General features: G+C 50.8%; 3 protein-coding genes across 5 annotated transcripts in view; 1 reads left to right on the top strand and 2 right to left on the bottom strand.

Moving 5' to 3' along the window:
• The window catches only part of IKZF3 (IKAROS family zinc finger 3), a 35,178-nt gene extending 32,395 nt beyond the window's left edge, over positions 1 to 2,783 (bottom strand). Inside the window, exon 1 of one of the 2 annotated variants that reach the window (XM_058858223.1) lies at positions 458 to 534. In XM_058858223.1, coding sequence (XP_058714206.1) covers positions 458 to 509 — 52 coding nt within the window. In that variant the 5' untranslated portion in view covers positions 510 to 534. Of the gene's footprint in view, positions 1 to 457; positions 535 to 2,703 lie in introns of those variants that run through there. The other variant, XM_058858224.1, reaches the window with a different exon arrangement.
• A 3,727-nt stretch (positions 2,784 to 6,510) lies between these two features.
• ZPBP2 (zona pellucida binding protein 2) lies at positions 6,511 to 12,245 on the top strand. Its single transcript, XM_058857619.1, has 7 exons — positions 6,511 to 6,592; positions 8,039 to 8,164; positions 8,481 to 8,642; positions 9,390 to 9,608; positions 10,763 to 10,848; positions 11,432 to 11,609; positions 12,145 to 12,245. Exons 1-7 carry the CDS (start codon positions 6,511 to 6,513, stop codon positions 12,243 to 12,245), a joined length of 954 nt encoding a protein of 317 aa, XP_058713602.1.
• Positions 12,246 to 17,794: 5,549 nt separating this feature from the next.
• LRRC3C (leucine rich repeat containing 3C) lies at positions 17,795 to 23,163 on the bottom strand. 2 transcript variants are annotated; one of them, XM_058858121.1, is made up of 2 exons: positions 22,791 to 23,163; positions 17,795 to 20,461 (listed from the first exon to the last, which is right to left on the bottom strand). In XM_058858121.1, exon 2 carries the CDS (start codon positions 20,405 to 20,407, stop codon positions 19,610 to 19,612), a length of 798 nt encoding a protein of 265 aa, XP_058714104.1. In that variant the 5' UTR covers positions 20,408 to 20,461; positions 22,791 to 23,163; the 3' UTR covers positions 17,795 to 19,609. The 2 variants fall into 2 exon arrangements, with proteins under 2 accessions (XP_058714104.1, XP_058714103.1); XM_058858120.1 differs by lacking the exon at positions 22,791 to 23,163 and adding an exon at positions 22,222 to 22,320.
• Positions 23,164 to 23,889: the final 726 nt, after the last annotated feature.

Genomic DNA, 23,889 nt, shown 5'->3' on the forward strand with positions numbered 1-23,889 from the left:
CTGAGATGGAATCTGTGAATTTATTCATATTTTGTTGAACACAACAGTTTCATACCCATGATGGCTGCTGGGCAGGACAACCCTTTGGAAGAGATAAGAACGACACACCGTAGAAGGTTTCTCTTCTTGCTTGAGAAACATCCTGGTCTTTGTCTCACTTTCAAGCTTCCAATCTCCCTGCACCAGCATCTGGTTTCTTTACAGTATCAGTCTCCAGCAACTTCTTAGAGCCTTAGTGGTCTCTTAATATTTAATATAATAATATTTATTAAAATATTTATTATAATATTCTATTTAATATTATAATATTTAATACTAAATTAACCTCAGGCCTCTTTCCTGACTATCCTAAGCCAGATTCTTCATGGTAACAGGAGAGCATGTGGGTAGATTCTACACCAATAAGGCCATTTTTCTACTAAATTTTCAGAAAAATGCAAGGCAGGAAATCACTTACAGAACACGTTCGTCTTCCCAAGATTCAAAGAACTCCACTGGCTGGGGTGCATGGGAAGAGGACGCCTGTCTCTGTGTGCTGCAGCTGAGGCACAATGTGCATTTACAAAGCAGAACTAAAATTCATGTGCTTTCGAAACCAATCCTTGGCCATCCTGTGTTCTATGCCAATAGGCAAAGGGAGCCAAAATATTCAAATAGCTTGCTAAAAAAGTGCTGTGGTATTTTAGTATGCAGGACTATTCATACTTTATCCTGGCATTTGACCAGAACAGCCAACCAGAAATTTAACTGTCCTAAAATGGGTATTTTTCAAATCATGGATGACCCTGATTACTTTCTGTCCTTAATACAGAATGGGAGGTATATCTTGAATTGTTATCATTTCACCTGTTTGTCCCCAAAATGAAACCAGAATCTTGCCTTTTTCCTGCCAGCTGCACTTTTCAGCCCAACAGCACAGGGAAGGGGACGCCTTTGAAAGTCCCATTTGCTCTTAGTCCTTCCATCACAGTATGTGGAGCAGAAACAGCCAGTTTCCTTCTCTGAAGTCAGTGCCTTCACTACGTACACTACTCAACTTCTTCCACCCCAACAAGTTTTTCACCTTGAACCCACACTGGGCCATTAAGGAGAGAAACTCTAGCTGATGTCTCCACTGGATATACTTCTCCAGCATCCACAGCATCCATGGCTTTCTGAGGAAGGCACCTGGGCCAAGTAAACTCGGACACTTTGCTGCTCTTAAGCACCATGAGATGTGTGAAACGTCACGGGCATTTTAAGTGCACGTGTCATTTTGGGAAGAAATCCTGACCAGCAGTGTATAACTAAGGAGATTTTTCTCTTATTGGTGCGTACAACCTTCTAAACTCAGCAGAATAATTCAGTGATTCAATATGATTCAATATCCTGAATAACCCGAGTCTAAAGAGTCCCACTAAGATCATCAAAATCCGACTCCTGATCTAACCTGTTGATCCCAGCCTAGAACCTGGAGCTGACAGCTCCAGCTGGACAGTTCTTTCAGTAGTTGCAAAACCAAACCAGTCACAGAGAGATACAATCAAGTTAACGACAAATTTTGGTTCAAACATCCATTTTTGCCAGGGCCTGTCTGCCGCTCTGTGACCCTACCAAACCTCCACACACACTGGGCGTGGAAAATCCAAGTCAGCCATGTTAGCCCTCTGTTCTCAGGGTACCAAGATTTGCCCAAGACCCACAGAACCTCTCCTGGAAATTGCTGTATCCAGGGATAACACATTACAACACTGTTGCACTAACTTCATCCCCAGTGCAACAACCATAGGAATGTTAATGGATCCTCATCATCCTGAGGTACAGACCAAAAAACTGCAGGATCATTTCCATGTTCACTTTGAGCGCAGAAGAAATAAGAACACCAAAGAAAGGACTTCTTAGATAACCTCAGTTATAGTGAAACCCCGTTGTTTTCTAATGGCAGACTTTCCACTCCCAAAAAGACAGTGATCCCAACCCAATCAAGAAAATTAAGCTGAGTGTTTAAGTGCTGAAGAGTCCTCAAACCCATTCTTTCAAATCATTAGTTACTTCTCTCAAACAGCAGCTTTCTCGATTCAGTCAGATTCAATGAGTGATTATTTACAGGTAAACAGTTAAAAAGCCTTCAGCAAAGGAAAATGCATTTTTAAATAGGTATCTGCAGCTAACTTAAAATAATCAACAGCCTCAAGTCATTGAGACAGAGCAGAATCTAAACAGGAGCCCTTAAAGTACTGAGTTGAAGTAAGAATCTCCACCTTTGAAATAAGAAACCAAGTGATGCTTTGCAAAGCTTCTTTGCCAGGATGTTGAAAACACTAGAAATATTGCTTTTCTATGACAGGTAATTATTCCAGAACCCAATATTAACTCCCAGATTGGTTTTTGCTGGCTCTGAATATTACGGGCACATTTTACAGGTGAAAAGAGAGAAGACATCCCTGAATTCGTTAAACCCCAGAATACGAACAACAGATAAAGCGCGCTCTAAACCCCGGCTTTATCATGCGCTTTGTGGTATCTCTGAAATTAATCAGAGAGGGTGCAAAAAGCCCCGTTCGTTTCCCGTTTAATTGCTACACACGATTCGATTTCTTTTCCAGAGCCTGCGATCTGTTTGCAGCAAGCGCTGAAGAAGCGGCTGAAAGCCCCCGGGGGATAGAGCTTCTGCGGGCCCTGACGGGGCAGAGGGTCCGAGGTAAGAGTGGGGTCGTTTCTCACCTTCCATGCTCCGTTCGCGGGTCCCAGCTCCACCTGCCCGCCCGGGCTCGGGACTGGCAGCGGAGCGCACCGGCCTCGCCTCCCGCCCGTCACCGTGACATCCGGCTCGGCGCTCGGCGGGCGGAGAGCGGCGCCGGGTGGCGGGGAGAGGAGCCGACCCGGTCCCGGTCCCGGTCCCGGTCCCGGGTCCGGACTCTCCTGCCTTGGAGCCGCTGCTGATGCCGCTCGCAGGGGACTCCCGCCCCTCGGGAGGGGCAGGGGGGCTGAGGACACAGCGCCTGTTCTGGGGGGTTTCGGGAGCCCCTGGCCACTTTAGTCCCCAGAAGGGGCACACCTCGAACTGTGTGTTAAAGTTAAATGGCTGAGATAATAGTAAACAGAGCTTAGGTTGAGATGGTTTTCTTAAGAAAACAATGTTGCTATTTAGCAGAAAATCAAAGTACAAAGTTCTTCAATAAAATAAAGCAAATATGAATTTCAAAGTCATCTAGTACAGACTCCGAAAAGAGGCTCATTCCACACCGGGTCCGAACAGGGCTTTGAGAGATCTGACCAGGTGCAGAAATTCCTGCTGAGGCAGAGGGCAGCAGTAGGTGACATTTAGAGGTCAGTTCAGGCCCAAAACCAGTTAATGAAGCGAGAAGTGAAATTGGGATCTGAGCTCATCACTTGGATCTAAACCCAAAGGCAGCAAGAGCAAATTATCATAGATCAGGAGCAGGATAACAGCATGGAAACATGATTCTCCTACTCACTTCCTGTGTGGTGCCAACGGCTGCTTCTTATGCTGTTGCTTTTCCATTGCTTGGAAAAAGATTCAAAAATAAAATTAAAAAAAAAAAAAGTATGTGTTATAATCAAGCAATTCTTGGTTACTTGGTTATTCCTGACAACCTCTGCAGCCCCCTTCCAGAATCATTTAATAATTAGGCAGGTTTCCTGGTTTTACAAATTTAAAAGAAGCCCTGGGATTGCTGTGCAGCAATCAGAAACCTCTGGTTTCCATCCCAGGATTATCCATGGCCATTTTCTTGTACTGCCAGATTTGCTCTCTGATTTAAATCTCTACTTTCCCTCACATTTACCCCCAGGGAAACAATTGTATCTTCACTGTTTTTATTTTAAGGGCACAAATCAAGCAAACCTGGTTTACCCAGCCTAGAAAAATACCCCTATGCTAATTGTGACCCTCCTTTGTGTGATCCCACCTTTGGATCACTCACCTGAAAAATCAGAGACAGAACTTGTGGTCTGCAGCCTCTCCAGAGCCCTGCAACAGGTCCTTCCCCTGACTCTGCACTCCTGGAAATCTCTCTACGTATTTCCTAGGATAAAATATTCACCTTTTTAATATCTACTTACTCCATCATCAAGTTTACAACTGCAGATTTTTGGCCTCTTCTATAATTTCCTACTGTTACTCTATTAAGCAAAAAAAAAAAAAAAAAACAAACCCCAAATCCCAAACAAACAAAGAAAGAACACCCCCCCCCGCCCCCGAAAAAACCCTGAAGAACCAACAAAGAACCAAACCCCAGTAATCCAGGTTTAAACACACATATAAATACCCAAATTCACATTTTGTTCTATTAAATCCTCCCTGTAACACAACCTGTTCTTAAAAATAACCCATTCCCCCTCCTCCCCCCACCCCCCCCACCCCCCCAAAAAAAAAGCATACAAATCTATAAATGACAATTTACCAGTCTGGGACTTAGAAATGTTATAGCGTTGAAAATAATTGAGTCATTTGGCTAAAGACACTGACTAAGAGTTTATAAAGAACCAAAATTGCAGCCAAAGCTTTATAGTAGATATACTATTTCATAATAATTAGCAACCTGGGGACTGATGGGCTGTGCAGAATCTGAAAGGAGCTATAAACTTCCTTAGGAACTGAGGCTGCTCGGGCTGAAATATGACTCGTTTATAGCAGACACGTTACAAACTGAATCATTTTGCCTGCACAGTGTAAGCATGAAATGTTCACTTTGAGTAAAACTGAAAACATTCAGCACATGGGAACGTGGGATCGTCTGAGGTGGTCCAGGTTCTGACCTGCTCAGCAGCTCAAGGACATTAAAAATGAAAACCCTGACACAGTTCTTACAGCTTAACCGACCACTTGACTTAATGTATTGGTCTAAGGAAAAAGAAAGCTTAAGTAAAACTATTTTCCATTAACAACTTGATACCTCCTTTTTCACACTTTTTTGTATTTTTACCAAATTTTTCTTTTCTTTATAAAAGGAAACTTAAGTGCTTTTCTTACAAGAAGCATTGAGTTAAAACTTTCACAGCTCTCTATAAAAATAACTCTTATTCCTGTGTTGGTTGGTTCCATATTTGTTATGCAAATACTATGACATCATTTTTGGACATTAGCATGGTCTGGAGTGATAAATATGATCTAGGTAGGTAGGATAAATACTATTTTGTTAATTTCCAGAGGCTTGGCCACCGTTCTGGTGCTGTATCGAGTGTGCTTGTGTGGTCAAATGCAAGGACCCTCCTTTCCCTGCCGGCAGCTTCCTTAGTGTTTTTGTATCACCTGCTCTAGAAACAAAGTAGTTACATATTTAAAAGTTTCAAAGACATAGCAAGTTTTCCAAAACGTGTAACTGACTTGGAAGTACTTGCAGTGATACTGTGGCATTTGACTTCATTTTCAAGCCAACGCTATTTTCCCAGGACTTGCTTTCAATCGCAACGAGTGGCAGAACCACCGAATCCCAGAAGAGTTTGGGGTGGAAGGGACTTTAAAACCTTCCAGTTCCACCCCTGTCGTGGCAGGGACACCTCCCACTATCCCAGGCTGCTCCAAGCCCCGTCCAACCCTGCCTTGGACACTTCCAGGGACAACTTCCCTTGTAAATCCCTTCCAGGCCCTCACCACCTTCACAGAGAAGATTTTCTTCCCAATATCCAGTCTGAATCTCCTGTTTTTAGTTGAAGCCGTTCCCCTTGTCCTATCACTCCAGACCCTTATCCAAAATCCCTTCCCAGCTCTCCTGGAGCCCTTTTAGGTACTGAAAGGGATGGGTTTTGTTTTTAAGTGGAAAAATACACGTCCTGTGATGACTTTCTCCAGAAACCTGCAGCTGGAAAACACCCAGCACTTGCAGCCCCTCAGGAGGAAAAGCCACAGGATGTGCCTGGCTCTTACTTTCAGTCTTTCTCACAGCAAGTGACAGAAACACAGAATCACAGAATGGTTTGGATTGAAAGGGACCTTAAAGCTCATCCAGTCTCCCCTTTCTCCCCCGCCATGGGCAGGGACACCTTCCATAGTCCAGGGCACTGACAGATAAAGCCATGACAGAGCCTCTTTCCCCCTTGTTCCCCTGTATTACCCTCTCCTTGTCCCACAGCCGGAAAAACCACTTTAGAGTCAAAAACACAGCTCACTGCGCACTTTGGAGGAGTGATGTGGGGCTGAAGTGTGACAACGGGCGCGGAGGGGGTGGCAGGGGCCGTCCTTCGCTGCCAAGCGCCTCAGTGGCCTGAAAGCGAGAAAACAAAAAAAAAAAATCTCCCCACAACTAAATACTGCTTAAAAAACTCAGTGGAGTGCTGGCGAGGAAGCAGAATGTTTTTAAAACAGTATAAAAAGTACCGGGTGTGGGCGAGGGAGCAGAGAAGGAGCGAGGGAGCCCGGCGAGGACTCTCCACCCTTCCCGCCCTCAGCCCTGAGGGGAGGAAAAAGGGCGGGAAGCGCCGTGCGCGCGCGGGGATGGAGGAGGGGGGAGCGGGGGCCGTTAGCGCCCCCTCGCGCCCGCCGCGGCCGTTGTGAGGGGAGGCGGGAGGATGGCGGGGGGCGGCGGGCGGACCCGCTGCCCCCCGGGCGCTCTCCTGGGCCTGGTGGCCGTGGTGGTGGCGGCGGGATGGGGTGAGCGGGGCTAGGGGTGGGAAGCAGGGTTGTGTTGGTGTGGGGCCGGTCCTCTCGGAGGGTGGTAGAGGGGATCGGAGCCCGTCAGCGGGTCCCGCTCTGCTGAGTGTGGGGGGGAGTGCCCACAGAACCTTCCCTCAGAGTGGCAGATGGAGGCCCTGTTAGAGGGGACAGGGTGAGCTCCAGCGACACCCCGCTGGTGGGTGTGGGGAACAAATGTCCCCAAAAAGCTTTACCTCAGAGTGGGAGATGAAGCCCCCAAAAAGGGGACAGGTGGGCTCCATTAACACCCCATTGATGGGTACGGCTCCAGATGTCCCCCCAGAACCTTCCCTCAGAGTGGATAATGAAGACCCTTAAGAGGGGTTGGCATAGGTTCCAGTGACACCCCACTGTCCCCCAAGCCTAACCCTGGGACACAACAGTCGGGCAGGACCACCCCAGTCTGCCCATGGCCTAAAAAAAACTCTATTTCCAATAATTTTCACCTCTCCTGGGGATTCTTGTCACAGAAACCTTTGTGCCCGACACTACTCTGCTGTTCTGCAGAAGGGTAAGGGCTGAGAGATCCCTACCTTGTGTCATCTCAGGGCCACACTACAGAGCTTTTATAAAAACGTTATCATTTTTATAACTACTCCAGTTGTAAAGAGGAAGGCTCATCTGGTTTGGAACGTGATACATCCAGGCAGGTTTGTAAATATAGGCACTAAAACAATTAAAAAGTGACAGGTCAAAAACAAGGACTCCTGCTTGTTGCTAAGAAAAAAGCATAGGGAAAAAAGGAAAGTAAGACAAAAGAAACAAAACTAGAAAAAAAACCAATGTGAAATAAAGAATTAACAATCACACATTTAGACTGATCTCTAATATTCCAATTATTTTTCCCTGCAGTGAGAGCAGAACCGAAGGAAGAGCAATCTATTGATTTAATTGGAAAGAATGAAGTTTATGGTGACACCAGGCATGAAGGTAAATTTGTCCTTTTTTCTATCTATATCTAGTTTTCACTGGAATTTGGAGTTTTAAGCCCAGGGATCATTATGTAGCACCAGTACAAGTGGAACCTTGTATACACAGGAACAAGAGAAAAGGAGATGGGGATGGAAATATATTTATCCCACAGTGCTGCTGGAAGCACTGATGAAAATTTAACATCTAAATGAGTGTTTCAGTGAAAAATTGGGTGCTTTTTTTACTCCTGCACCACAGTTTGTGTGTGGGATACACGTGTCTCCCTCTAACAGTCAGCACCAGCCACACTGTGGACAGTTCCAGGATACTAATTAAGAACAAATGGAGATTAATCTTTAATATTACACTTTGCAAGTCGAAAACTGAAAAATACACTTTAAACACAATTTTCAATTAGGTTTTTGTTGGGGTTTTTTTGGTGATTTCATCCAATACCAGCATTTAAATCATTTACCTGTTTCTGTATTGCAGTGAATGTGTACGTTAAGGTGTTCACAAACAGCCCATTCCTGGTCTGTATGGACTTGGCTCTTTCTCAAGAAAGAGTAATAGATCCCAACTATTTGTGGATTGGTCCAGATGGAAGAGATTTACAAGGTTAGTTCAGGCTAAAAATATCACATATTTTCCTTGTTTCTATTCACACTCCTCAGTGGTTCCAAATAGTTCCTTAGCCTTTTGCCAGATATTTCCACAAGTTCTGACATTAAACTCTGTTTCTCTTCTCCCTCTAAAAGTTCCAAATACTTGAGCTAAAAGGAAATTTGTAGTAAATCCTAAAAGTAATAAATTTTAGATCATTTCAGGTTAACATGAACCAGCATCATTATGCACAAGAGCAAGATTTCAGCTTCAAATATTCTAAATACATCAGAAAGTGGACGTTTCCAGTAACCCAATATTTCTGTTTTAGGGCAAGGATATGTGAATCTGACAGAGTCAGGGAAGCTGATGGTGATGGGTTTCATGGTGTCGATGTCTGGTGCCTACATTTGTACTCTCTCCCACAAAGTCATCGAAACTACAACACAGGAAGAAACAGAAATTGTTGAGGCTTATAAATTCATGGTTTATGGTAAGATTGCTAAATTAGAAGCAAGCACATGGCCTTTGTAGACTGGTAGGTTTCTGTACTCTGTGTTTATTGCAATGCTTGATTTAAAAATCACCGAAATAATTAGTTAAAATTTTATCCCAGAATAGAAAATATTTTTTTTTTTATTTATACACAGACATGCACCCTCTCATGGTTTTGGGAAAAGTTTAATATTACTGCTCCCAAGAATGCATGGGAATAAAATAATCTCTACCCTTAGGTACAGCATTAACTGCAAGAATTCCAGAGTTATCTGAGACCTGCATCCAGCCTCTTCCATGTCTTGTAACTACTCTTCATCAGCATCACTTCCCACCCACAACAGAACAACCCAAAAATACTTGAGAAACACCAACTTTTAAAATAATAATAAAATTACTCCTACACCATAATTACATTGAGTTGGCACCCATCCATTTCAGACACACAGCTTTGTAGACATGCTGGTTCTGTGCCATTGTACTATTCACCTCCTGTTTTGTTTTTATTATTTGGGAACAGAATCTCCAGTAAGTACCTAAATTCCTGTATACTTCAAACTAAAATATCTCTTACTATTGAGTCAGCTCTGTCAAGGACGAATGTGTTGTGACATAATTAATGACTGTGCTTTATTTGTTTATTTAATTTCAAATAAAAGCCCATACTTCAGATACAAAAAGCTGATAATCTAAGATATGATCTGTGATTACACCCCAGATTCACACCCAAGCTATTTCCTCCCAGCCTACAGGGAAGCTGACCATGCCTATCAGGTGTCTGTTCGCTTTAGCACAGTGCACTGCAGGCTGAAAATCAACGACTTGTTCGTCGACAAATTAGCCAAAATCCTCAGCAGCACCATCTCCTACCTGAACTGCCACATCACAGAGTCGTCCTACAAGTGCCACTCTATCAGGACACCAAAGAACAGCCTCCAGTATGAGCTGTTTGTTAATTTTCTAGGTAACCAATTTCAGTGCTTGTTTGGGAGGTATCATTTATTGTTATGAACAACTTGTGAGTGCTATAAACATTGAAGAACAGCAGAGTCGAGAGTACCTCTGAAAGTTGTTCTGGGGTCTTTGTTTTGTTTGTGTGTGGGTGGTGGGGTTTTTTTGTTAGTTTTTTTGGGGGGGGGGTTGTTTTTGGTTTTGTTTTTGTTTTCTGTTTGGTTGCTTGTTTTGGTGTTTGATTGGTTGTTTGGTCGGTTGTTTGGTTGTTTGTTTTGGGATTCTTTTTGTTTGGTTTGGGTTTTTTTTTGGAGTCCCTGTATTTTTTTTTGTTACCCACAGATGGAGCTAAAACGCAGGTTTTATGTTAAAAGTAGAGTTCAACTTTTTACAATCCTAGCGAGAGCAGCTATTACCAAGGTTAAAGAGGATGGTCGGAAGGAGACAGCCCATAATATGCTCTAATGTCACTGTCATATTTCGGTTTTTAGTATTTGATTTTTAGTAAACCTGGGACCACTCTGATTTTAGAATTATAGGATGGTTTGGGTAGGAAGGGACCTTAAAGCTCATTCAGTTCCCTTCCTGCCACAGGAAAGGACATCTTCCCCTAGACCAAGAGGAAAGTCCCATCCAACCCAGCCTTGAATTTTTTTCTTGATTCTAGGAAACTGCACAGAGCCAAAGCAAGAACCTCACAGCTCCCTCATGGCAATACTGATGTGGTTTAACCTCACAAACAAATCAGCCCTGATGCAGCCTTGAGTTAGAGATGGTTTATCACTGAGGGAAGGAAGTTGTTCTTTAATTATCTGACCACTTTCACTCCTGTATCTGCTCTTACCATACACCAAGAGGGACCATCCAACAGATTATGGAACAGTTTTGTGGATATTTTCCCCTAAGTAAAGTCAAGAAACTTTCATTACAAACTGAGGACCCAAAGATTTTTAGTTTTACATAAAACTTCAGCTCTTTTAGGACCCTGAGGGTGCTATGTGAGAAATTAGCTCCATTACCTCAGCTTAGATATTTCCCCCCTCATCCCCAATTTTATATTGGTTGACCTCTGACTCTTACTAAAAAAAAGGAAGGAACTGGATAGAAACCACAAGGACCTAAATCTATTCCCCCCTTTTTCATGGATCTTTCTTGCTCCATCCACAGTCAATCCATTTGTACCAGAATGGGAAGAATTTTGCCACAAGGATCCTTACGACTGTGAAGATGTGACAAACAGGAATGTCCGACAGGTTCTGTGTCAGTCACCTCGTGTCTTCTCTGCCTCTTTAACCCCCACCTCTGCCTTAGCTCCTGCAGATATGACTGGTAGTAATCCATCTTTACCCAGATTTTGTGGGATTAATATTGTAAATGATGATTTGTGGATTTAAAATAATTCCATTCAGGAAGAAAAATGGGTTTAGAAGTCAAATTGATACAAATAGCTTAAAAACAACAGTTAAAAAATCAGGCTCATTACTTGCTTTGTATTTGCTTCTAATAATAAAGAAGGATAAACATTATTATTTATATTGAAATCCCAGTCCTCTAAATGAAATTTTTAATTTATGATTTGGTCAATGGAATGCAATTTAAAGTAAGTCTACCGTAGCCAGTTTCTAAAATCTGTTCTCTCTGCCTTTTAAATATTAAATCCTGGGATCAGCTCACAACCTAGGTCTGATTCCAGGCTCCTTGAAGCCAAGGAAGACTCACAATTAAGGTGACAAGTCAGTGTGTGGAAATCAGGACTAGAAAATATTTCCTGGTATTTTTAAATCAACAACAATCAACCAACTATATTTTTATTCTCCCAATACTTCTGAATTTTAGGCAGCAGAGCGAATTGGAAAGTTTTTCCATCAGCTGAAGCACGATTTGAAGCATGAATTTCCCACTGTTCCTACAATACATTACGTGGACAACAGCTTCTCCATGACTCCCATCGACAGCTGTCGTCCAGGTTTTGGGAAAAACCACCACACCCACCAGAACTGTGCCAGCTGCTGCGGTAAATATAAAATATATCCATTTAAATATAGCTCATTGATTTAAATATAGCTGATTAGTGCTGGGCACAGAGCTCTGGGGAGGATTAGAGAAATATTGGGGTCAAAAGCAGGGATATTTCTGTTCATCCTTTGGGAAGACATTCGCATTGTAGATTTAATGTAATGATAGGAAATGAGCCAGTGGAGCGTGTCAGTGCACTCACAGGTGTAGCTGCATTTCCAAGCAAAGTAGAAGCAGTGCAGTGGGGTTTTTTCCTTCCAGGTCACTTGTGAGTGACAGTCCTCAAGATCCAGAGCCCATAAGAAGCAATTCCCTTCATGGAAGTCCTGCTAGAAAATTCTCTGCTGATTTTTCAAGTTCTCTTGCAGCACCTGCTGCAGGTTGTAGAGTTGGGGGGATTTAGCCAGAGGCTCAGGGAGCTCTGGGAAGAGCAGGAGTTCCCACAGGACACCGGGAAGGCTCATGGGGATGTCTGCTGGCCCCCCTGAGATTAGGGGAAACTGGCTGGAACCCCAACTCTGTTCTCTTCACAGTGGTTTGTGGTCCTGGAACTTACAGTCCCAACAATGAGGTGACGTGTCGGACCTGTGCCAGTCCTCAAGCCAGAATATACGGAGCAAAATCCTGCTATTAAACTGGCAGAGACTGGAAAACCAAAAAGCAGCTGTGAAAGAATTCTTGGTGTTGTGGTGTTCTTTTCATTTTAGCTGCCAATCCTGGAATCCTCTGTTCTCTTTGGAACAAAACATCCTCATTCGTACACCCCTAGGTCTTCCTGTGTTCAGGGACCCTTTAGACTGGAAAAAGCTCTGCTTAAAACACAGTGCTGATGCAAGGAAAAGTAATTAAATGGGAAAAAAAAGGAAGTTTGTCACGTGGCTTAGTGCAGAGTCTGTTTCTTGGTGGTGACACCAGACACGCCACAGCTTTGTGCTGCTCAGAGAACACAAAGGAGCTACAAACAATTCCAGGCAGGATGGCAGGTGGCTGTGGTGGAGTTATGTGCCAGACTGACATATGCCAAAATCTCTGTGAGGAATTTCTAGCAGATATTAACACAAGTATTTGATCTTTGAGATTTAAAAGCATTACGTTCCCCCCTCCCTTCTTTTTTTTTTTTTTTTTTTTTTTTCCACATTTCTTTCACTGTTTCTGAAATGTTCCAGCCTGGGCATGAGGAGAAAGGAAAATCAGGTCTCCAAGACAAAAGAGGGTGAGTAAGAGATTACACAGCCCAGCATTCAGGAGGATTAAGGACCCAGATTATGGTTCTCTTCTTGTCCCCAGAATAAAGAGGGACCATTCCAGAGGGAAGCAGAGATTCTACAGAGCCTCTTCCACCTCCTCCTGCTGCATCTTCCCCTTCAGCTGCACCAAACCCTCGCGCAGGGCCCGGCTGGCCCCAGGTGCTGTAGGAACAGACGATCCTTTTACACCAGCTGTGAATTCCTGACGAGTTCACCGGATGATACAAATTGCCAAAGCACTGAGCTAATGGGAACGTTTTCTTCCCAGAGAAACCTCACCCCAACCCGCTTTGGAAGGTTAGCTGCTGGATCTGCAGCGATCCATCACCCTGCTCACAGAGTGAGTAAAGATTATTTGATCACTATCAGGAGCTTCATGTGTAACGCCAACTGTTTCCAGCCCCAGCTGAGCCTCCCGTGGCACAGCTCCTGGAACACAGGCTTTCAGAGCTTCTTTCTAAGCTGTTCCCTGTGGGAGTTTCTACCTTCCAGACTCACTTTGTTGAGGGACATCAGAGGACTCAGTTTCTGTGCACACACTGAGCTGTGGAAAGCAGTGCCCAGCTTTCCTCCTTTTTTTTCCCCAAGGAAAAGTAAGTCAAGAAAAAGAAGCATCTCCCACTCAATAACCCAAACTTCTTACAATATCTCAAAATTCCTTGGTGGGTATTCATCCAAAAATCGACCCGATTCAACCCAGTTTAACTTATCCATAGTGACAGGAACACAGCAGGAGATGGCACGGGCACAGACCCCGCTCCGAGCTTTTCAGAGTCATTACTTATTAAATACTGAGGAATAAAGTGTGCTGTAATGAGCATTTCCACTGCCCTTGGGCTGATTATCCTCGCTGCCAACTGGACACCGTGCACGGCTCAGGCTGAGACAGATGAAGCAGCCGGGCTCGGCGGTGCTGCCCGGTTCTCTTGGCCTATTTCAGCAGGAGGAAATGCCACATGCATCAATTATGAGGGAAAAAAGCTCTAAGTACATACTGAGTGCTGTGGAGAGTCACAAATGAACTGTACTCCCTCCTAAAAGCTCTTACAGCACCTCTACTTCTTCAGTGGGCCTCAAACTGAGTGGGAAAACAGAGGAAATCCTTCCCTGTGAGGGTGCTGAGGCCCCAGAACAGGTTACCCAGGGAAGCTGGGGCTGCCCCTGGATCCCTGGAAGTGTCCAAGGCCAGGTTGGGCAGAGCTTGGAGCCACCTGGGATAGTGGAAGGTATCCCTGCCCTGACAGGATACCCTGACATCTGATGAGTTTTAATGTCCCTTCCAACCCAAACCATCCTGGAATTCTATTATTCTAAAAGTAGAAAAATAGCTCAAATATTTAAGTATCACATTGCAAAGGAGTTTGTGTCAGTAATTCTGTGGAGACTATAAAAACCTGACAGGAAGTGGCTTCTCTCTGACCTTTCCTGTGTGAAAGTCCTCTACATCCGGCCAGAGCTGAGTGCCTGGAGTGGCAGCTGAGCCTTTTGTTGCTGACACCATCCCTCACACCTCTCTCCTCCCTCTCACACCTCAGGATATACAAATCCCTGTGATCAGCTCTCACCTCAACTGTTCCCATCCCTCTCTACCTCCCACAGCTGCAACAGCTCTTGAGGAACTGCAAGATCCTTTCTCACTGCTTTAAACCCTCCTCAAATCCTTCTCTTCTGCTTGGCTTTGGCTGTACAGGAGGAATCATGGAAACCTGGGCTGTGCCTGATGCTCTTGGTGATGTGGAGCAACTCCATCGCCCCTGCAAGGCTCAGCCCTTTGAACTCCCACTTTAACCTGCCCTGGTCCCACAGTTCCCACCTCACTCTGTGCCAAGGACCTCTACAACACCCTGAGAGCACTAAGGAGTCCTTACAAATAATAAATTTAGAACGTCAAACTTCCTGTCCTCTTCTCCACACAGACCTCTTGGATCTCAGCACGTACTGACAGCACACAAGAGCTTTGAAACATCCACAAATGGCAAAAATAACAGGAATAATCTGCCAGCTGGAAGCTGCAGCCCATTGTTTTCCCATCAGAGCTGCCTGGAACAACCTACTTGAGAAACACTTAAGGAACACGTGTTCAAACGTTCACTGCAGAGCTGCAAGTGGTGATGGAACTCATCCATCGGGTGACAGTGACACTTCTGCTCCGGTGGGAAAGTTGTCTTAACTCCCTGCAGCAGCTTCATTAACCCACAATTGAGATTTTCCTCTAAATTTAAGCCAACAGGAGTTGAAGGAACCACAGACCTAGCCAGGACACAACTCATGGCCCCCACTTGCAGGTGATAAGGAGGGAGGCTGTGGGAAGATTGGCACATCCCAGGCATTCAGCACACCTTGTGGTGCAGCCCTGCCTAATCCAGCCTCCAGGAATTCCTCCAAGGACACTTCCAGGAGCTGTTTTGGTGGAAAGTTGCTTGAAAACAAAGTTTAACCAAGAGTCAAGGGTGTTCTAAGAGTGCCCAGATTGCACTGAAGGTGCCACAGCCACAGGCCACAGGTGCTTCCACAGGAGGATGAGCCTGAGCCCCAGACCATGAAGGCTGACAGCCCTGGGTCTCCTGAGAATACCTGAAACTATAACATTTCCCTCTGAGATGGAAAACTTTGAGGGTCATGCAACTTTATTAATTGGTACAACTTCATCTTAGAAGAGCAGCTGTCAGAAAATGATCCCTGGACTCAGCCATGCCTGCCTTGGATGAGAGGGAAAAATCACCAGGGAGTCTGGAAGGGAGTGTGTGGCTGGCTGAACCACTGAGCTCTCTACCACAGGCACAGGAAGTGCTATTGTGATTTTTAGCTCTGCTTCATTTTCCTACCCACTGAAATTAAATTTTCTCCTGCCCAAGCCCAGTGACCGCACGATGTGCCCAGCAGCCTTCCTAGAACCACTGGTATCATCAGATTAATGAGTCCTGTGCAGGCAGTGAATAAGGATGATTCATTATTGGCAGCAACGCAGCTGTACATGGATTTTTTTGGGGGGTGAAAAGAAATAAATAAGGTCCCTGAGTGAAAGGCGGGTGATGAAGTGTAGCCTGGCTTTAATCCCAGTGTAATCACTGCCATCACTCCTAATTATTGATAAATATTTTTCTAATTGTGGAAATTAAACAATTAGACATCCTTCCTTCCCCCTTGGAAATCTAATCAGTTCAAAGTTCAGGATGCAGTCTGGGGCCGCTGCTGCGGAACACATTTCACTCATGGGCAGGGAAAAACAAGGCTTCTCCCAAAATTTTCCCAAAACTTTCTCCCCAAATTTTCTCCCAAAAGCCCCCCAAAGCCCCCCCCTGCTATCAGCCCTGCTGCTAGGAGCACGGACTCACGGGCAGGGTGTCCCTTTGGATATCCTGGGGCTTCCCAGGAGCACTCCTCCATCCCTGTGCTCCCAAGGGATTTCAGGACCAAGCAGGGAAAGAGTCACCCCTGCCAAATGGATTCAGGTCGTAGATCTTGCCCCAGTGACACGTTTTCCTCCATTCTGGAGAGGAGAACAGGCCAGTTAATGACCGGGCAGGCAGAGCTCCTTGGAAGTTAATAACAGAGATTTACCAGCGTGCTGGAACGCACAGAAGGAGGTCACGCTGTTAATTGTCCTGCTGCTGATCCCTGCAGATAAATCTACCCAGAGAGGGGTATTGAAAGGAATGTTTCTAATTTCTTGCTGAAGAAGTGTTGCCTTTAACACTGAGCCCCTTGTACCCACTGTGCCAAATGTGTTCTCAGCAGGATCTGGTCCACAGCACCTCACAACTGGAAAGAGTGGGATGAGAAAAATCCCTCCTTGAGAGTTAAGCCATCTGACAGGCTGTGTCCCCCTGCTCCCAAGACCCCAGGTTGGCCACAGCACCCCCAAGAAATATCCCCATAAACCCATTTTTCTGTTCTTCCCCATTCCCTGTCACACCTGATTAAATATCTGACAGTACTGACAGCCTAAATCCAGCATAATTCCATCCATCCCAGACCAAGTAACCTTCCCAAATCTCACTGCAGATTTTTGTTAAACTTCTTATGTATTTTATCCCCCTGTACACCCACACAGGCCAGTGGCTGTTCCACATCCAGACAAACCCCTGGAATCCACTTCCTTTCCCCCGTGCTCATCAGTGTGGGCTGCAATGAGCCTGGTGGTTTCCATCCAAGTAATTCCACAGACAGGATCCAGAGCAGGGCTGACGCCGAGGGACTCAGCATCATCCAGCCCGGTGAGAGGGGACACCGGCAGGACTCCGGGGACAGGGTGGCAGCTGGGGCCACGTGTCCTGCGCCTCCCCCAGCTCTCCCCAGCTGCTCCGGGAGCCGCGGGACGAGAATCCCCAGGGAGTGACCGGAGCGGGGGACGGCAGCCATCTGCTCCAGAGCCCGGGGTCTGCGTCTGGAGACAGCCGAGTGACAAACAAGGTTAATGTCCCACGAGCAGGAGCTGTCACTCTGCGTTAGGACCCGGCTTTCACCTTCCACGGCACAAGACTCCAGCGCGGATCATGCGGGAAGAGGTGCCGGCAAACCGGGTCGGGGCTGTGACCGGAGATGCCTCTTGTGGGGACCGTCTGGACCGTGGTGTTGGAAGGACCCGTCCCTCGGGGCCGTCATGATCCTGCCCGTGTGCCACGCGATGCCGGGGGCTGCTCCTGGGAGAACGGGAGGGCAGGGAGCGGAGCCGAGCCCTGGGAAACCGCTCCACGGGGTCCTGGGTGTCGCGGGGACCGGCACGGTGCCAGCGACCTGAGCCGAGCCGCGGGTGTTCATTATTGAAGGCTGGGGCAGGGTTACCGGAGGGACGGGTGTCCTGTTTCTTCTGCAAGCGCCTGCCCACAAAGACATCGGCTGTCGCCAGCACCTCCGTCTTTCCTTTGCAACCACAACGTCACCAGGGCCCGGTGACCCACAGACACACACACACCAGCACACGCCGGCCACCGGCTCCAAAGTAAAAGACAACTTTATTGTCGTATAAGACAAAATTTAGTTAGAACTAAAATGTCCCTTAGCCCAAACACGGACGGGTCGGGTGGTCCCGGCATCCCCCGTGCTGCTGACACAAGCGGTGGCCTGGGAGGAGCAGCCTGGGGGGATTCAGTTGGGTCCCCCCCAGCCCCTTTTCTCCTCAGCCGGTTGTAGAGGGGGAAGGAGCTACGTGGGGCTGCAGGGACGCCCAGATGGGAGCTGGGGCTGAGGTGTTTGTGCGTTGCAGAGCTCCTGCTCTGTGCTGGAATTAGGCACTTGTGGAAGGGTGGGGGCCCTGCTGCTGGCCAGCTCAGTCCCACGGCTCCCACCGGCACCGGGGCACCAGGGCACAGGCAGAGCCCTGCCTGCACCGCAATGTGCTGCCCACACGTGGGGCTGAGGCTGGGCCTGGCAACAAGGCAGGTCTGGCCTGGTACAGAGGAGGTTCCAGCAGCTTTGGTTGGTGCTCTTGATGAGTTAAGGCAATTTAGCATTGGTTGGTTTAAAAAAAGGCCAAAACCAGCAAAACCAGATGTCCCAGAGGCCAGACAGGCAGGTGGAAGAGTCTGGGGCTACTCTGGCTTTGCTCTGAGTTGCCACTTGGACCCTGCATGCCCAAAAAGTGGGCACTGACCCCTGCCTGTCCAGCCCTGTGCTCAGCATCACCTCCACTGCTGCCACCAGGAACCTGCAGCCCGATACTGGAAGTGTCAAGAAGGGACTTTGGGATATTTTAGGGGAGATTCAGGCTCCTGACAGCTGTGCGGGAGTGGGGAGAGGACAGAGGAGCTGTGGCAGCTCCCTCTGTCCTGCTTCCCATCACAGTGACCGGTCAGCAGCTTGTGAGGTGGGAGCTCCCCTCTGGCAGTGACACGAGCAGATGGCCAAGGGTGCTGCAAACACCCTCCCACGCTGTCCCCGAGAGCACCGAGGGGAAACCCGCTCCCCCAACATCCCAGCAGGGCTGGACCCACTGCCAGAACCCATAACTGCCCCTCTATCAGCACCCACAGTTCCTTGGCAACCTCAAAGGGTTCTGCCCCAGGGAGTTCATTCCTCGTTTGGTTCTTGTTCCCCACACTCCGATGGGAAAGGCCCTGGGTTTGCCCATCAGCGATCCCATGTCTGAGTGGAGACCCCCACACCTCTTGCCCCACCTGGCCTGAGAGCGCCGGGAAAGGGGCAGGGAGATGAATCGGAAGATGGGGCGGCACCAACCGGTGTGTCCCCACCCCCTGCCCCACCTCTTGGTCCCGCTGGTTGCGGTCGCAGCCCGTGGCCCTGCAGGGCCAGTGACCTGGCAGGGCGCTGGCCTCGCACCTGTACTGCTCCTCCCCACTGCCCTCCCAGCAGGGACCCAGGCCCAGGCTGCCCAGGACTGCCAGACCATTCCTTGGGCAGCCAAGGGGGAGCCGAGGAGAGATGAAAACACCAATTCCATTAATGCCCCAAGGGATCTCTGCAAAGGAAATATAAAAAGTTTTAGATGAAGTCCAAATGTCCAGGTCAGTTGGAGCAATGGCCACAAGCCAGGAGCTGCTCCGGGTCCTCCATAACTTGGGAGGATGCTGCAGATGCTCCATGCTCATGGCTGATATCCATCCCTGACCTCAGCCACCAGAGCCAGGGACTCAGCAAGCGTGGTTGCTGCTGCCAGGAGGAGAACAGAACAGAACATCTGAGGAGAACAGAATCCATGAGCATCTCTGTGCGATGCCAGTGGCCGGTGACAGCCCCTGGCGTGGCCGGTCCACAGCTCCATTCATCCCCGTGTCCTGTAGGATGCTGGTGCTCACACCACAGTGCTGATGGTGGAAGACTCCTCCGATCGCCGCTGCTTGCTGGGCAGTGACTTGAGATACTCCAGGTGTCGCCGGGCATCCTCCTGGTTCTGCCGCACGTAGTAAACCAGGTAGGAAATCACCATGGCGAACCAGCCGAACATGGTGACCAGCATGGCGATGTCCGTGGTCTTCTTGTACACGTTGCAGAAGTCCGTGTCAGCAATGACCTGCAGGAAAGCTTTGCCGACGTGCTCCTCCTGCGTGGAGGAGTCACACACGATGCCTCCTGAGGAGTCAGCTGCCAGCTCCACTGCGCGGATCAGCTCCTGCAGCCGACAGTCACACAGCCATGGGTTGTTGGAAAGGTTCACCTTGGCTTTCAGGTTGCTAAAGGTGTCTTTGCTGACCGACACCAGCCTGTTGGAAGACAAGTCCAGAGAGTGCAGGTGCTCTGCCAGGCCCTGGAAAGCTCCACTTTCGATTCTGGCGATGGCGTTGTGGGACAGGTCCAGCTCCAGCAGGAGTGGCAGGTCCCGGAAGGCATCACGAGGCAGGAAGCGGATTTGGTTGGAGTCCAGGTAGAGCTTGTTGGTGTCATTGGGGATGTCTCTGGGGACCTCGGTCAGCTGAGCGTTGCTGCAGCGAAAGGTCTTCAGCCCCTCCTCTTCTGAGGGGTAACAGCCCTTGGGGAAGGCAGCGGCTGGGTGGAGGCAGGAACCCAGGAGGAGGAGGAGGAGGAGGAAGAGGTTCTGCAGGTGCAGTCCCATGGTGATGGGGCAGAGGACAACCCCCCGTGTCACAGTCATGGTGCTGCACTGCCTTCCTCACACCTACAGTGGCTTCAGCTGGACTTGGCACGTCTGAGACAGGGACAACAAGGGGACAATGTCAGGCTAGGGGAGATGGGGCAGAACCGTCACTGCACTGCCATGAGCACCACATCTGACCCTAGCCATGAAGCAGGGACAAGGATGGGGACCGGGACAGCCGTCATGGCTCACGCTTTCCCCTGTGCCCGGCCATCACCTCGCTCTCGGTTCCTGCGTGGCAGGATCAGGCCCCAGGGGCTGGGCACGTCTCCTGCTCCGGCAGCTGGGTTGTAACAACCGGAGACACTCGGGCTGAGCCAGAGGCGGGGTGAGCTCCCGCCCTGCCAAGGTCACGGCGCCGCGATCGCTGCTCGCAGGAGGCCGATGCGTCCTGCGGCGGCCGGAGAACGCACCAGCCTGAGCCTCGGCTCCGGGCGAGCGGCCGCTGCAGGCGGCCCCCGGGGAATGCCACGGAAAACATGTGCAGGCAGCGGCTCAGCAGGTTCCTGCTCCCGGCTCCACTCTCCGGGAGCGCCCGGGGCACACACGGACATGCGGCGGGTTTTCTCCTTCCGAGGGGACCGGCACAGGTGGGTGCTGGGTGCTGCTGTGCTCTACCCACTGCCACCCCACCGTGGGGTCGGGCCGCTCACACCACCCCGTAACCATGGGCCCCATCCAGCCCTTGATTCCGGAGGGGAAAAGCGTCAGCAGGAAAGAAACAAAAACAGAAAAAGGAAATTCACTGGAGCTGAGCGTGCAACGAGTTCCCAGGGTGGTGGCAGCAGATAAGGGCCATGTCTGAGCGCTCCGAGCGCTGCCGGGCTCTCTCAGCCCCGGCTCCCACCACATCCAGGGGTCCCAGCCTGTCCCTGCGCCGGCCGTGGCAACGGAGCCCTGGAGGCAATATCCAGGTGCTCTCCCACCATCCCACAGCCAAAGCCACTGGCGCTTACAGGCGCCTGTGTCAGCCGGTCAGGCAGAGCTCAGTGCTGCGGGAGCCCCGAGCTATGCCACCAGCAAAGCTGCCTGCTGGTCCCACTGCTCCCCGGAGCACCCCAACACCGGCAAACGCGCTGCGGGGTGCTGACCGGGGCTCCTCGGTGTGGTGCAGAGGTGGCCATCCAAGGGTGGTCCCCACAGCACAGGCAGGTGAGCACCCCGAGGGCTGGGCACTGTCACACAGCCCTGCCACGCCGACACACCCCAAGGTCACACCTGTGCAGAGCTGACCCCGGCACTGACGGAGCCCCGGGATCCAGGAGGGTCCCGAGAGGGAACCAGAGCTCAGGACACATCGCTGGCACCGGGACCCCGGAGACCCACGCTGCACCAGCCCCCCAAGTCTTCCAGAGGTAACCTGGGACGAACACAGCCCCTTGGTACCCTCTTCCCGCTGCCCGGGAAACCACCGGAATGAGCCGGGACCCGGTGTCCAGGGAGGGGGCTGATTCGTCCACGGAACAGGGACATCCCTGCGGGTGGGATGCGGACCAGGCACGGCGATGACAGCCAGCCCTTGCCCCACCGCGGGCTTCCCAGCCCGCAACAGGGCTCGGGGATTCCCAGCCCGACCCCGGGGGTCGCTGCCAGCCCCAGAAAATGCGGTTGAGGAGCGGGGGCAGGGCGGACGCCAGGATTCTCCGTGAGCCCGGGGATGCCCGGGGATCCCCCCGGCTCCGCTCAGCACCGGGGGCGTCGCAGGCAAGGGAAGCCCCGGTGCTTCCCAGGGGGAAGCTCTGCTCTGCGCGGCGCTGCCAGCCTTCCCCTCCCCGCCTCCCGCCCCGCCGGAGGTCCCGTTGCGGACTCACCTGCCTGTGCAGCCCCCGGGCGGCGGAGCGGCCCCGCGCCCCGGGCCGGAGCGGCCGCGCCCCGCGCAGCGCGGCGGCCCCGGAGCCGGCGGCGGCGGCGGGGCCGGTGGGCGGGATCCTCCGCCCGGGCCTCCCCGGGGCTCCCCGCCCCCGGCCCGCCCCGCCGGGGGGGCCGTGCAGCGCCGAGCACCCTCGGCCCCGCGCCCGAAGCCTTCCCAGCTATCGCCCCACGGGGGAAGAGCTGCCCCGGGTCCTCAGGCAGGGAGGCGCGGAAAGACACCGGAGAGACCCGGTGAGGAGCTGCCGAGACCCCTGAGCCAGGGGTAACTGGTACCGGGGCGTTCCGAGGCACTCCATGGCCTCCGCCCCGCCGCGTCCCCGCGAACGCCGGTGGGAGCCCCCCCGGCCCTGCCCGGCCTCCCGCGCCCTCGGTGCCCCCGGTGGTGCCTCCGCAACCCCCCAGGAACCCCCTCATCCCCTCGCCAGCTCTTTGAGGGGAGCAGGACCCCCCTACTCTCACTCCGGCGGGCTCACGGTGCCTCCCCCCGCCCTGCACCGGCATCGCTTACTCGGGGAAACCCGACCCGCGGCAGCGGCACCGGGCGGGGCGAGATCCAGACGAACCGGAGTGGGCCCCCAGCCCAGCCCCCAGCTTTCCAGGCCGGGGACCGCCGGGCTGGGCTGCGGCTCGGGGTCCCGCCGCCCCGGGGCACCGGCGAGGCTGGCTCAGGACCATGGAGAGCGGCCGCCGTTACCGGGCCCCGAGGCCGCCGGGAGGGAAGCGGCTCCCGCTGGCCCGGTCCTGAACCTCCGCGGCGGGACAGCCCGGCCCCGGGCACTGACGTTCTCCCACTGCTGAGGGAGGATAAACCGTTTAGGAGGCGCCTGGCCTGGATCTCGCCTCAATTAGGAAAAGGAAACCTGACGGCAGCCAGACACGGCCTCGGACAGATCCTCCCCAGAGACCCCCGCATTCCCCGGAGCCCCCCACGCTCCGCCGGGGCCAGGCCATTTCTGAGTCTGGCACCCTGGAAGTGTTCAAAAAACCTGTGGATGTGGTACTTGGGGACATGGTTTACAGTGCTTGGTTACTGATTGGAGCCGATGATCTTAGAGGTCGTTTTGATGTTTCCGTGCCTGTAGCCAAACCCGATGCCGGACCGGTGCCGGGCTCACCGGGCAGGGTTGCCCCGGGACGCTGCCGGGAGCCCGGCAGGCAGCAGCCGGCAACCACAGCAAGTGCTCTTGAGCACTTCTTTGGCATCTCCCCGTTCGGCCGGGGAGCGGAGCAGCCCCGTGCTGCCCATCACCGTTCCCAGCGCCGCCGGGAGCTGTGCACGCAGCGGGAGCAGGGATGGCCATGTCGGGATGTGGCGGCTCCGGTGACACAGCCACCCGCCGCGGGACGGGGCCGAGGGGCCAAGGGGACAGGAAGGGGCATGGGGGGACTGAGCTGGGACCCAGAGAGGCGGTGGGTGATCCCGGCAGCGGGAGCAGCCCCAGGGCTGCACCCCTCGGGGGTCCCATGTGGGGGACACGGCACCCACCAGCACAAAACCTGCAGTGCAGCACGACCCGCGCGGACCCTTCCCACCGCAGGATGGCTAAAAATAGCTGGCACCGGCTTCTCACTGCCACCACGGAGCTAAATATAACCGGCATCGACCG

Source organism: Poecile atricapillus, chromosome 27 (assembly GCF_030490865.1).
Source record: "Poecile atricapillus isolate bPoeAtr1 chromosome 27, bPoeAtr1.hap1, whole genome shotgun sequence".
Taxonomy (NCBI): domain Eukaryota; kingdom Metazoa; phylum Chordata; class Aves; order Passeriformes; family Paridae; genus Poecile; species Poecile atricapillus.